The following is a 13,581-nucleotide window of genomic DNA, read 5'->3' on the forward strand; positions in this document are numbered from 1 at the left end:
GTCTCGAAAGGGCGCTCGATAAAGCTATTAGCATGTAATGGAATTTATTCCACAAACGCTAGCTAGATTATCGTTCGATTGAATCTTGATTGGGCCATGTCTGCAAGGCGATTGAACCAGCTAGTGTAAATTCAGCCCCAGTGTAGCGTATCTTCGTGTCTGTCAAGGCAAGTCTCAATAGTCGAAACACCGGATAAGGGCGTTTAACGTTGATGGGCAGTAAGATGAAGACGATCGATAGCTTTGGTGTATTTTTATTAACCGAAAGCCTATGCTATAATAAAGAATGCTATGTGTATACATATCTTCTATCTATATACAATAAATCCATCTTCCACAATGTCACCGTATAACACAGTTGGCAACTCGAAACCGATTCTCCGTTCTCTCGTTTCTTGGCAGGAGTGACGCGCCACTCGGTCGCGTTTATTCGAGAAAATTCCGTATGCCGGACGATCGACGACACGCGGTGGATACACGAGGGTACAGAGATAAAGGGATAGAGAGAGGCATAGGGAGAGAGAGAGAGAAAGACAGACAGAGAGAGAGACAGACAGAGAGAGGAAAGTGAGACAGCCGCGGCAGTTAGGATTTTTCCGGTAGCGGTGGACGCTTATGGAGAAAAAATACCTTGAACGAACTCGCGTTTTCTAAAAGACCGCCCTCTTAATTAACTTTAGTGCTGATCGTCGGGACTATCGATTAGAGTAAGTGTAATATTGCTTGCGCAGCACTAGAAGGACGAGTATCCTCGCGGTATATTACGAGAGCATCGTCAGTGTGAACATCGTTTCTTCTGTTTAAGTCGCGATATTTTATATGCTATTATTTACAAAAAATCCTCACGTATCGTACACATAATATATAATACGAGCATCGAAATGACGGGAATACTTTTTGGAGGATGGTGTGATTGTGGATGTTTGGAGAAACGGCGTTTAAAAAATCAGTCTTCCTAGGAGAGATTCGAATGTTTCAAAAGGGGTCGTTTACATCGTTGTTCGGTTCATACGAATGGTCAAGAAGGATCGGTAATTTGTCTCCTTTTGTCCGCTTTTGTTTCTAGAAAAAAGGGCCAGAGTCGCTTGTTGTCTTTTTTGTTTCTCGTTACTGAGCAATACATTCGCAAGTCCTTTGAAAAGAATTGTATCTCTTTTCGACCCGCTTCGAATATCTTTTTGGCACGTGTTCACGGTCTCGTTTTTCATTGTCAGATCCATTCACGCACGCGGATTAACAGACACATCACGACGATCCGCAGAAATAAGCGACCAATCGAGACTCCTCGTTAAAACCTATGCGCGTCAGTTTTGGCACTTTCCTTAATTGAATTGCCTGCATCGATCATTGACGCCCCGCTCGATCTAGTATTTAACGGATTCCTTCTAAAACTGAGCAACCTATATCCGAGTCGTGCCCGCAAACGGGACTAAAAATTAACGCCATGTTGACTCGTTCTTCGACGCTTCTTTTTCACAGGACCTAATCATCGTTTCTATGATCCTGACTAGCCAAAGATACCTACACAGCTGGGTGAGTTCTTCATTTCGATTCCACGGTGCTCAGCCTCTTTTCGAGACTCCTTTGGCTTGTGCTACGAGTTCAACGGAGTGGTGCCGATATTGCTGATGAAACTGGGACACGCGTTGTCCGCTCTGTCTCCGCTTTGCAACGAGAAATGCCTGTAGGACATGTACGCTTGCGGATTGGACGAAAGTGGCTGGTCTCTCTTCTCGGTGGACCTCTGCTTCTTCATCTTCATGTAACCTAACACGGATATCAACACGATGAACACCACGAAGCCCATACAACTGCCAACTATCAGACCCAGTCTTCTGGTCAATATGTTCGCCAGACTTCCTCGGTCGCTCATTGTTCCGTCGCCGACGATTGAATCAGGCGCGTCTAGGGTTCTAACCTCCGTGCACTGACTGGTGAGCGAGTTCACCATCGCGGGACGGGCCGAGCCCTCGATCACGTCGTCGTGAGAAGCGTTCCATTGCCAAGAGCCAATGTCCTCTGGGATTGACGTGCCCCAGCTGCCCAGTCCCAGCACGCAGATCAGGTACCGGGTGTCCGAGGCTAACTTTGTCAGCCTCACCGAACGTGCTTTAGGATCCAACAGCTTGCCTCGCACCTAGAAGTTGTATCGAATGGGAAAATTTAGTAATGTATTTTGCAATAAAGACTCGGACTACTAACAAGGGGTATTTGTGACTGATACACTAATGTTTGTCATCGTTTATGATTTAGGAACATTTAGATACAAAGATGAGTCGGATAGAAGGATTGCAGGTGGATTTTTTAAGTCAAGAATATCTTACACATGGTGCAAGAAATAGTGATTCGATACTAGTCGATGTGAATGTCTTCCTAATAGATTCTATATTCGTAAGAGAAACTCGAATACAGCGGTTACAAGAAATATATCAGGGTAAAGCACAACGTACAGTCCTTAAAAAGATTTAGAAATTATACGGTGTCGAAATGTGTGTAGTAAGAAGGAATTCAAATATCTCTGCACGATTTGTCGAGATTTTTATGCCAGCGGAAAATAAAGACGTACGGTTACCTGGCAATTTATGGGATATTCACAATAGAACAATACACAGGGAGAGAACGTACCTCATCGACGTTGTCCAGCGCGTGGTAGGCCACTTGGTAGCCATGAAGGCCGGAGTGGTTTCTGCTTTGCCAGGACACGAGGACCGAGAACGGTTGGATGTCCTGAATCGCGAGCTTGAGAATCAACGGAGCGGAACAGAACTCGTGGGGGTCGAGATCCAGGAAAACCAGACCTTGCAATTCCGGCGGCTGTTGGCACTTGAGGAGACCGTCCTCTACATCGCCGACCCCGACACCGTTTCTTCCGCGACCGCGACCACCTCCTACTCCACTAACCAGCTTCTGGTGGTCCCTCAACCATTCCCAAAGCTCTTGAGACTCGCAGCCGCAGACCAGAGGATTCTCTGCGGGAAGCGACGCGAAACTTAGATGTTAGGAATTGCAGTTGATAAAAGAAATACAATAAGATCATAGAATAGAGCAAAAATCTATTTCTTTCAGTTTGATAATTTTAGATGAAATACATTGAATATCTGACTGGACTGGATACTTTGGTGAGCAATTGTATGTTAAAGCAAATTGTCTGTGTTTTATTTCTGTGTTTTATTCCATTCATAGATGATATCACACGAATTGATATTATTTTCGTGTTTTTGAAATTTTGTAAATGTAAAGAAAGTTTGCTTTGTGAATATGTAATTTATAGCATAGGAATCACACGATAGAGACACGAACACGATCATAACAGAGCAAGTTTGACGGAGAACTATGAAAGCATTGATTGAAGACAGTACGTGAACAGAACTATGTGTTGCACAACTGTGTGCCGATTAAATTTGAAAATCTTTGATAGTCGAAACAGAGCAGGATTAGGGAAGGTAGACGACAGACATTATACCGTAAGGGACCAGTTTGCAGACTTGAGAAGAGAGGATGAGAGAGAATGGTAGAGTGTGTTTGATTGTTCAGATGTTGAGTATCGATTCGAGGCGATTGTACGTGACCAGCGATATGATTGGATTTCTAACACTAGTAACTCTATTTGGATCGATAGCGTATAGAATTATTCTCTCTGCGTTTAGCTGGTCGCTCGTTCAGCAGAAGTTATGCGAGCAAATGAAACATTGATACTCCACATTTTTCTCTTATTTTCTTAAGCGTCATTGGACAATTTTTTAACCCATATATAGACGAAATGTAATTCAAACTGTTGGAAATAATCCGAAACGAACTATCTCCGATCATTATATTACCTTCGGCGCGTAGGCTCCGAATCTGCGTCTCGAGAGGCCTGAACGCATTCAACGGTAGATTTTCCAAGTAATTTCTACTGAGATCCAGCAATCGTAGCTTCTTGAGCGGTCTGAACGCCTCGCTGGAGATAGCGTTGATCCAATTACCATAAAGATGCAGCTCCACCAGGCTGACCAAATTCTTGAACGTCACCTTGCCCACAATACTGATCTGATTGTACGAGAGGTCCAATATCTGTAAGGACTTCAAGTCCTCCGGGAACTCGTCCAGCTCTTTCAGTAGATTGTGGGTCAGATTCAGGATCCTTAGATGCTCCATCCCTTGTAGCCTCTCTTTCGGCAAAATGTCCAAGTTGTTGGTTCCCAGGTGCAGGGTTAAGAGGTTAGGCAAACTTCTAAATGCCCCTGGTGACACCCTCGATATGCAATTCTGGCTCAAATACAAATGCAATAGAGCAGGGAACGCCTCGAAATCTTGCGACGTTACTATGCTGAGATTCGTGCCTGATATGTGCACTTCTTGAAGAAATGGGTATTTCGCTTCCGAAGGGAGAACATGAATCCTATTCAAGGGATTCCTAGTCAAATTCAACCAAGTTAGCATAGGAAGATTCTGGCCGGATAACGCTACAGCTGGAATTTGTCTGAATTTATTCTCAGAAAGATCCACCTTGCGGAGTGTCGAAGAATGAGCAAAGAAATTTGCAGGAAGAGCGTTTAGATGGTTATGACTGAGGTCTACGGAGGTGAGACACGATAGGTTGGCCGTGGCAAAGCCGGACATTGTCTCGATTCGATTGTGGCTGAGGTCCAATTCCCTCAGGTGTTTGAGGCTAGCGAAACTGGCCACGTCCACGTTCACGATCTCGTTATTGGATAGCGTGAGGATCTCGAGGTTCAAGGCATTGGCCAAGGCCGAATACGGAATGTCCTGGAACCGATTATGATCCAATTTAATCTCTCTGAGAGACACGAGTCTGTCGAAGATGCCTGGAGGTAGATTCCGCAGGTTGTTTTTGTTTAAGTGCAATCGAGCCAGGTTTCGATTTAATACGAAGATGATTTCCGGTAACTGAGAGATCTCTGCTCTATCGACATACAATTCCTGTAGAGATGGCAGGCCGTTCAAGCTATGATCTGAGATTTGACTGAAGTTATTCCCAGATGCGGCTAGAGTTCGAAGGCCTGAGATGTGTAGGTTAAACAAGGCAGGAGCTGTAAGGTGATTGTCGTCGAGGTTTAAATCGGATAAATTATTAAGTCCTCTGAAAGCTCCGCTCTCTATACTTATAATAGAACAATTCTTCAAATTCAACGTTCTGATCGGTAAATCTTCTTGAAAGATGGCGTCGTGAAGGACAGTTAGATGATTGTTCGCCAAATCTAGGACTTTCAACTTCTTCAAAGCTGTCAGAGCGTACGGATCCAATCGCCTGAGACCGTTGTCCTGAAGATACAATTCTTCCAGTTCATGCAATTCGGAGAACGTCCGTGCTGTAATATGACTGAGTTTGTTCATGCTCAGTTCAAGGAATTTTAGAGCTTGCATGGGCTGAAAGGCGCCGTCCTCTATCCTGGATATCGAGTTATTGGTCAAGTAGAGTCTCTCGACCAACAGCAAATCCCTGAACAGCGGCGCCTGCAGGTGTGTCAATTTGTTATGACCGAGCCACATGATCCTAACCGATGCTTGGCCACGCAAAGAGTCGTTGTGCAACACGGCCAGGCCGTTACTATCCAATTGAATGGAGACCAGTGAACTTCCGCCGGACGTGGATTCCGAAGCGGATAACTGGAACACGTCTCCCAGTACGGTAAGCTGATTACCTTGCAGATTGACGTGTTGAAGACTGTGCAAGGTCCTCAACGCGCCTGTTTCCATGTCGGTGATTGCGTTGTTCTGTAAATGGAGCTCGAGTAACGATGGAAGGGGCGAAAAAACACCCCGTTTCACCTCGGTGATGTTATTGTCCTGCAACCGTAACTCCCTCAGTTGATGTAATTTTAAGAAAGTGCCCGGTTGAAGCTCATGGATCTTGTTACCGTCGAGAGACAGCGAGGAAAGGTTCTCGCAGTGTTCGAGGAATTCCAGCGGCACCTTTTCGATGTAGTTGTTGCTCAGATGCAATTGGGCCAATTGGGTCAGACTGGTAAGACCCCTGCCATCGATTCTTCTGATGGCGTTCTGCTGAAGGTAGACAACCGCCAGGCTCACGCTGCCGATAAACGCGTCACCAGGGATTTCTAGAATATTATTCTCCGCTAGGTAAAGCTCACGTAATTCGGGCAACCTGGCGAACACTCCGCCGATGTAGTGGATGTGATTATTGCTCAGCTCGATGTTGCGTAATCTTTCGTTCCCCTTGAACGTCGCCACGTCGAGGAACACAATCTTATTATAGCTCAGGTCAATCGATTCGAGTTCCTTGAGCGAAATAAATGCGTCTTTGTGGATAGTTTCTATGGAATTGTAATAGAAGGATAGAGTGTGTAAAATTGGACACGATCGCAGGCAATCCTCGGACAGTTTCTCGAAGTTGTTGCTACTTAAGTCTAGGATCAACAGCGCGCTTAATAGACTATAGCCGTCGTCTGGTAGCTCGGATATTTCGTTCCAAGCGAGTCTCAGAGAGGCGAGGCTCTCTAACCTTCTTAATGGCGCCATGGGAAACAGCTTTAGCTTGTTTTCCGTTAGATCCAGATCACTGAGACTGTCTTCTAGCCCTGCAAACGCGTATTCCGAGATTTTCGATATTTGGTTGCCCTTTAGAGTCAGCTTCATTAGTTTTAATCCGTAAAAGCAATAGGATGACAGGTCTTGTATTAAATTGCCTTCGAGATCCAAGGCTGCTAGTTTACGAAGGTCAGCCAATGATTTCTGTGGCACGTGGAGCAAACGGCTTGAAAGTAGGGCCAAGGATTCTAAACTGTCTTTAAGATTTGTAAATGCGCCCTCGCTGATATCTCGAAGGGACGAATGCGATATTTGTAGATGCCTGATCTGAGAACCAGGCGGGAAGCAGCCGTCCTTCAGTTCCTCCACGGTTTTGTCCAACTCGTAAACGCTCAACGACTGTACCATCGTGCCTGTTCCTGGAAACGGTCGTAAAAGACACCGCCATTAATTTCATTAAGTCGCGATAACGCGGAATTTAGATTTGACAGCATTGGTCGGCCGAATGTTCGTTCGCAGTTTATAGAGAGAGTAAAGGATAATGACGTCGTTTGAAGATGTTGTTCTTACTACGCTGTTATTATGTTACCTTTTCGCTACGTGCGATCGTACGATAATATTTTACTTTGAAACAAGATACTGGCGCATTAGAATCAGGGTACTGACTGACTTTACAGCGCGATTCAATAGCAGCAATTTAAATGGTTGAATGTTTGCCTAATTGCTTCTTTTTAGAAACTTTTTCTATGTTTTACTATTGTTTTACTATGTTTTACTATGATTGTTTTACTATGCAGATAACATAGTAATTTAGTAACTAAAATTTCTTGAAATTTTGACATTTTAGTAGTCTGATTCGTCTTTGCTTAATGAACTATACATATATGTACGACAAAAGTTACCAGCTGATTTAATCACGGCACAAGAAACAATTTAATTGCTTCTGCATCATATTTTCCATTGTTGTGACCCGCATTAGTTAATGGTTTCAATTTTGCCGTTTAGTAGTAGTTCGTAAAATAATATAGGCTGTGTTGAGAACAAAACAGAATTATTATGAACCATTTACGTCATTATTGTTCGATGACCTGCGGCGACTGCAAATTTCTATCCCTCAGGAAACACGGTGAATTTATAGCAGGTGCTCGACGTATTAACAACCAGTTAGCTGTTTTTGAGGACTATATTCGTCAGTGAAGAGATGGCAATATTTTGTGTTATGACATATTCATATGAAAACATCCATTCCATTACAACTTAAGTTTATGTGTGTGTGACGAGTATACTCGTCATCGCTTACTTTTTTGCGATATATTTTAGATACACACATTTCAAAGAGGTCGCAACAGCTAACCGGTTAATGGAGCTGCAAAAATGTAAACATTACGATTCTAAGAAAGAAACATTTGTTGCTTCGATAGCATCGCTATTGAATCAGCCGGTACGTGACCTCGTCAAGAACTCGAAACGTTTACGCGCTGTCGCCGCGGCGTAGTGGCCCATTAAACCCTAATTGATCCGTTATACAGGGCTCGCGCCCGCCCCCGACAAATTGGTTACATTGTTATCTTGATTATAATAACAATCTCTCGCAGCGTGTTGGCGACGTGTTTCGATGCAGCCCGTTTTGTTAACGAATGAAAATTGAACTGCGAGGCGGACAATATCGAAAAAGTTTCTCCGACGGAACTTGCATTACCCTTTCCCATGTTCTTCCGCGTAGAGCCCCGTGACGACAGTTCATGGCGTTTGCATTAGGTTCTCAGCCAGTGTACTCACCGGACGCGCTCAGAACGCTTAAGAGAGTGCTCCTCAGGGTCTCCTCGGTGGCTCCGGCGCATTCCAGGAAAAGCCCATCCTCGAAATTGTAACAGGGACAACCGGGAATTGTTTCAGGAGGCGGGCACTCAGCTATCTGGCCGGTAGTTCCCGTTGACGCAAAATTCTGGATCAGTAGAAGCTGGAGAATCAGCCTGAGGACGCCTCGCGTTGGGACGTTGGAAAGTCTTCTTCGTCGCTCTCGAGATCTCGACATCGCGTCGCTGTGAGTTTCTCCGCTGGCGGACGATCTTCCTGAAACGATACAATGCAGAGAAAATTGTTCAGATCGCTCTCTTTCAATTTACTTTTTCATGGTTTCGGCGTTGTGATTAAAATAGCTTTAAAAAGAGTTTAAAGTAGGCCTCGGGTTGATTGTGATTGGAAAAAGGTATTCTAAAGTCCTAAAGAATATCTGCGAAAAAGAGAAAATTTCTTTAGAAGCGAGGTCCTTTGGAGTAGCCTGTATATCGTCAATTATCGCGATCGATGCAGCGTTCCGAACGATAATGAACCAGTCCGATAATAAGAGTACCGTCTCTGCCTCTTTCACGGTATTTTTTTTCCTCTCCGTTCTTATCTGTCTTCGACATCGTCATCAGACTGGAAAATATTAAGAAGAGTCGAGAAGAGGAACTACCATTACGATGTCTTCGTGTTCTGTCTTTTAATTATTACGAGCCTGAATGTCTCCTGGGCAACGCGACTGCGATTTAATAATCTTCTTGTTAGCTTAATGATAACGTCACTCCTTATCTACTCTCGTTGACATTTTCGGAAATTGTACATCTTCGCTAGTGGATCAGCGAACTTTACGCACGTCTTTCTTGTTATTTACTTGGCGTTAAAACGAAGCTAACAACGAACCCCCGTACTCGTCGTTTCTTGATAATTTGCGAGCTTTTTCAAGGAAGAAATCTCTAGCATCAAGCACGCAGAAGATTCAAAAGTTTCGGAAAATATAGGTAGAAGGAAAAAAGATTTATAAAGCGAAACAGGGTGCCCGTCAGACGACAGGATAAAGGTAAATCAAAAAGCGGATAATTATAGCGGAGCAGGCTAATGATTTTTATCCAGCGCGTCGTGTTGCAGCTTCTACTAATTAAACGCTAATTAGCTAATGTAGGGTGGATTGTCAGAATCGAAAGGGGATGGAAGAGGAGACAAAGAGAGAGAGAGAGAGAGAGAGAGAGAGAAAGAGTAAGAGAGAGAGAGAAAGAGAAAGAGAGAGAGTGAATATAGCCGCGGTATCTTAACACGCGTTTCCGCTGGGCTCGATCCGTTGTTAATAATTTTGCAAGGAAACGTTCTATCAAGAGAATCATTTAAATAGTCACCCGCAGCGATGTTGTCGATGATTTTTAACGAGTTCCCGTCTGTGTGGCGTCCGGCTTTCATATAGCGGAAACACACGATTCATTTATCGTGTTGTTCTCGGTTCTCTTCCTTTCTACACGTATTTACCGCAGGATTAACATTTACTTGAAAGGTTTAATAGAATAATAAACTACTATGTATTATAAACAAGAAATATGGCTTACTATAACGATGAACGATCGTACATACAGTTGTACAAATATTATAATCCGAACATGTTAGACAATTCTCAGAATTCAATGATTCCACGGTAGAAACGTTATTCAATTAACGATGGAATCGTTTAGATTTTCTGATATCAATTGGGAATTCCACGAAACTTTCAAAATTATTAAAAAAGTACCATTGATAGATGGTTTAGAAGTTAGCACAGTAGTGAAAAATGGTGTATCTACCTTCTATCCTCTTTGTCTTGTTCGTATGAACGAAATACGAATATAGACGAGATAATTAATATAACTATATAACTGTAATTATATAACAATAATAATAACATAACGGTATAAATGTAATTAATATTTCTTAATTACTATGTTGTTACAAAAGTTCCACTCTCGATTCGGTCGCTCTTAATTCTTGATACTTTTCCATCATCATTCACCATCCGTCACTTTCTCATCGATCACTGTGTTAAGCAAAGTTTGTTCCTATGTGGGCCTCTCTCGATTAAATAATTTCTGGCTTTCCTTGCCCGATTTGCCCGTTATAGATCGCTTGTACGCCGTTAATGTATCACATAAATAGCAATCTTCCGGCGTGCCACGCAGTCGGGATACGCGGGTTTCCGTGCGAGACACATTCTGAATACAGCGATTTCCTGTAATAACAATCGTGGAATTATGCATGCCAACTGCGTAGACCGCGGATCCGAGGCTCATTCCGTCGCATCTGGTGCATGGATCATGTCTGGGACCTGTAAGCGAACGACAGGTGCAATCATGTACCTGAAGATATCGGGAAATCTTCTGGAATATGGAAAAGAAATGGAAAATGGATGGGTCGTATAATAAACCGCGAATTATTCTGTTTACTGGTTTAATCTATATAAGATTAACGCAATATCTCATTTGCGATTGTTTTTTTAGGTAATCTGTATAATTGAATACAGTATGTACGTAAAACGTACTTTTATTATTAATATCAATAAAGGATCGCCGTTTACAATTAGAAGTGCAAGGAACGTATTCGTGTTCTCGTTACTGTTGCCGTTATTTCGTAGTGGAATTGCAACGAAGGAAATTACAAAATACAGACCGCTTCCCAAACCGCGAAATAAGCGGTTCCCGTTTTTATGCAGCTGCAACTGCGAATGGTTTCCCGCGCTTTTTGTGTTTCGACCGCACGAACCTCGGCGGAACACGGGTAGGCCATTTAACGCGCTGAGTGGTTAGGGGTTAGCACCGTGTCGAAAACTCGGCGTGCATATCGTGAAAAAGAGATCCCGCACCGGCACTTGCCTCTATATTGCTCGGAAATTATGCTTCTTGCGTTATAACGAACATTCAGTTTCCTGACTCTGCAAAAAGACCAGAGAAACTCTGTTTCACGAATTTCCTAATGCGGCGCGGCAGGCAAACTTGATGGAAACAGGATCCAGATCGAAGAGAAACGAAAGTTCTTAATCACTTGAAGTAATTTAAATGCGATTTAAATGTACTACGAACTGATAGCTAGGTAAACTAACTGGACAGCACTTTAAGATGTAAACTTGTCAGATACCGCATCAGCATTTAACTTATTGCCTCCTTAAACTCCAAACTTATCGGTGGTTTATAAGCTAAACTTGTCAATTTGTAAGTTTATGCGGGTTCAAATTGTTTCGAACTTCCAATTAGAACTCGAGGGAAGGAAAATCTTCACGCGTTAAGTGCGGTGTTGGTCACTGATGGTTCGACAGTAAACTTTTCCCTTAGATAATGGATAATACATGTATACGTCAGAAGACTTGACCCCGCAAGTCAGAAACTCAGAAAAGACTTTGATCATTTAAAGAAGAAAAAATGTAACTTATAAATTCACCAACCATCAGTTGGTAAATTATCGCGAAGATCTGGGAAACTTTTTCGACGCTTTCCTTTTCTTATTATTACATTGTTCTCGATATTCAATTTCAAGAACCGATGTAAAAATTTTGTCATCCTTTTAGGTTCTTGTAAGTTTCATACAGGATCTAGACTGAATTTCTGCTCTGATCAACGCGAGCTGCAGGAAAACGATGATCGATGCACTGGTACGAACCGGATCATAACTCGTCGTGTACTTGGAACATCTGATGGAAGACAGGCGAGTCGCGGGTGATCGTTCATGTCAGCGGACGCCTATTAGCACGGACACGTTACTTCCATTTCCGGTACCGGTAATAACATCGCGAATTCCTGTCTGCCTTGGAGTATTACTTTGTCGGAGAGAAGTTCTTGTTCCATCGTGGGGCGTGCTACTACGTCGCGCTTGTAATCCTATAAAAGCCGCGTGACGACGCTTCCTTGCGTAAAGGCCACATTTTTACTTACCACGAATGGGCCACACTGCCAACCTCGTTCTCTTATAGCATTCTCTGTTCCGACGACCCCGTTTCGACATCATCGGCCGCATTAGTAACTACGAAAACTTGCCACAAAGGGTAACGTGTAATTTTTTACGAGCAACTCGTACTATTCCCATCAAAAAGTGTGATCAGGCGTGTGTATTTTCTTGTGAGATCGTAATTTGCTGCTGACATAAGGGACTCCCTAGTTTTAAATAGCAGAGATAGAGATATCCTAGTTTTAACCGATGTTTCTTAACAGCTTTTAATTTTTCGTCTTTTTGTTTTCTACGTCCTATTTACTGATTGTAGTTTATTCATGAATTTAAAAAATTCTAAGTTTTCCTTATGTTATCGCAACAATTGATACATAGTTAGAGATCTAATTTGAACTAATCAATGTAGATGTGCTTTGATAAATAAATAGAATAAGTGATAAAAATTAGTGAAATAAATATATCGTAAATTACAGAGAGGGATTAGAAAAATTTTAGAAAATTTGTCATTGGTACATTAAAAAATTGTACTGAAAGAAGTTCTTGCAGAATATTTGAATAGAAAAGGAGCGGCGTGTTAGGAGATGAAGTAAATCGCGTTCTTCTCGCAAGAGATTAGACGGAATTAGAATAAGTTAAAATAGTTATAATTAAGTACATAAACTACTTTAAGTTGCAGGATCCTCGAGATAATGGTTTGGAATGTTGTTCTTACGATTCTGAGCAATCTATGTACTAAAGAGATTATAAGTTTGCCTCCTTGTATATAAAATAAAATGCACACAGCTTAACAATCGGAAAATCTAGTTTCCTTTAGTCCAGTCGAATATACAAAACGAAGCTGCAAACAGAATTTTGAAGCAGCTGTTAAAACAGCTGGTCTCGCGTCGAGCTGTGGCTATGGGAAAAAATGACGCTTTCTGGCCTGGTCCTCTGGAATTCAGATTCTGCGGCGCGTTTTACCGTACAACCGTGATAAAACGACAGAAACATTCGGGGAGGTCATGAATCTGTAAAAAAGCGGAAGTTAAAACGCGTTCGGCCGAGCAGAGTTCTCGCAAACGGGCAACTTGGTACCGCTGTCTCGACCATTCTAAATAAAAACCGTCTCGTTTTTCACGACGACGCGACGAACGCGTCTTCGTCGCGTTCGATTCAACTCCACTTCGTTTGGGTTGCCGTATATTTCTTTTATTTTTTCTTTTCCCCACCTCGTTCTCCGTGGTTTTCTTGTTTTTTTCTTTTCCCTCGTCGTTCAACCTCATTCGCGGCGTTGATTGCGATCGCACAAAGCAAATATGAGATAAAAGTATTGTTTTATAGCGCGGTATTGTTCGAGCGGTTCCGACGAGGCATACGACTGTGAAAGCGGAA

The 13,581-nt window shown here is 42.7% G+C and overlaps 1 protein-coding gene across 1 annotated transcript in view; it reads right to left on the reverse strand.

Moving 5' to 3' along the window:
• Window positions 1-238: 238 nt before the first annotated feature.
• Window positions 239-13,581, reverse strand: part of LOC100649812 (chaoptin) — an 89,039-nt gene continuing 75,696 nt past the window's right edge. Inside the window, exons 3-6 of the mRNA XM_003397291.4 lie at window positions 8,272-8,565; window positions 3,819-6,911; window positions 2,626-2,969; window positions 239-2,137 (exon numbers count right to left, since the gene is read on the reverse strand). Of these exons, the coding sequence (XP_003397339.2) occupies window positions 1,595-2,137; window positions 2,626-2,969; window positions 3,819-6,911; window positions 8,272-8,565 (4,274 nt within the window). The 3' untranslated portion in view covers window positions 239-1,594. The remainder of the gene's footprint in view (window positions 2,138-2,625; window positions 2,970-3,818; window positions 6,912-8,271; window positions 8,566-13,581) is intronic.

The sequence above is a fragment of the Bombus terrestris genome, chromosome 8, assembly GCF_910591885.1.
Source record: "Bombus terrestris chromosome 8, iyBomTerr1.2, whole genome shotgun sequence".
Classification (NCBI taxonomy): domain Eukaryota; kingdom Metazoa; phylum Arthropoda; class Insecta; order Hymenoptera; family Apidae; genus Bombus; species Bombus terrestris.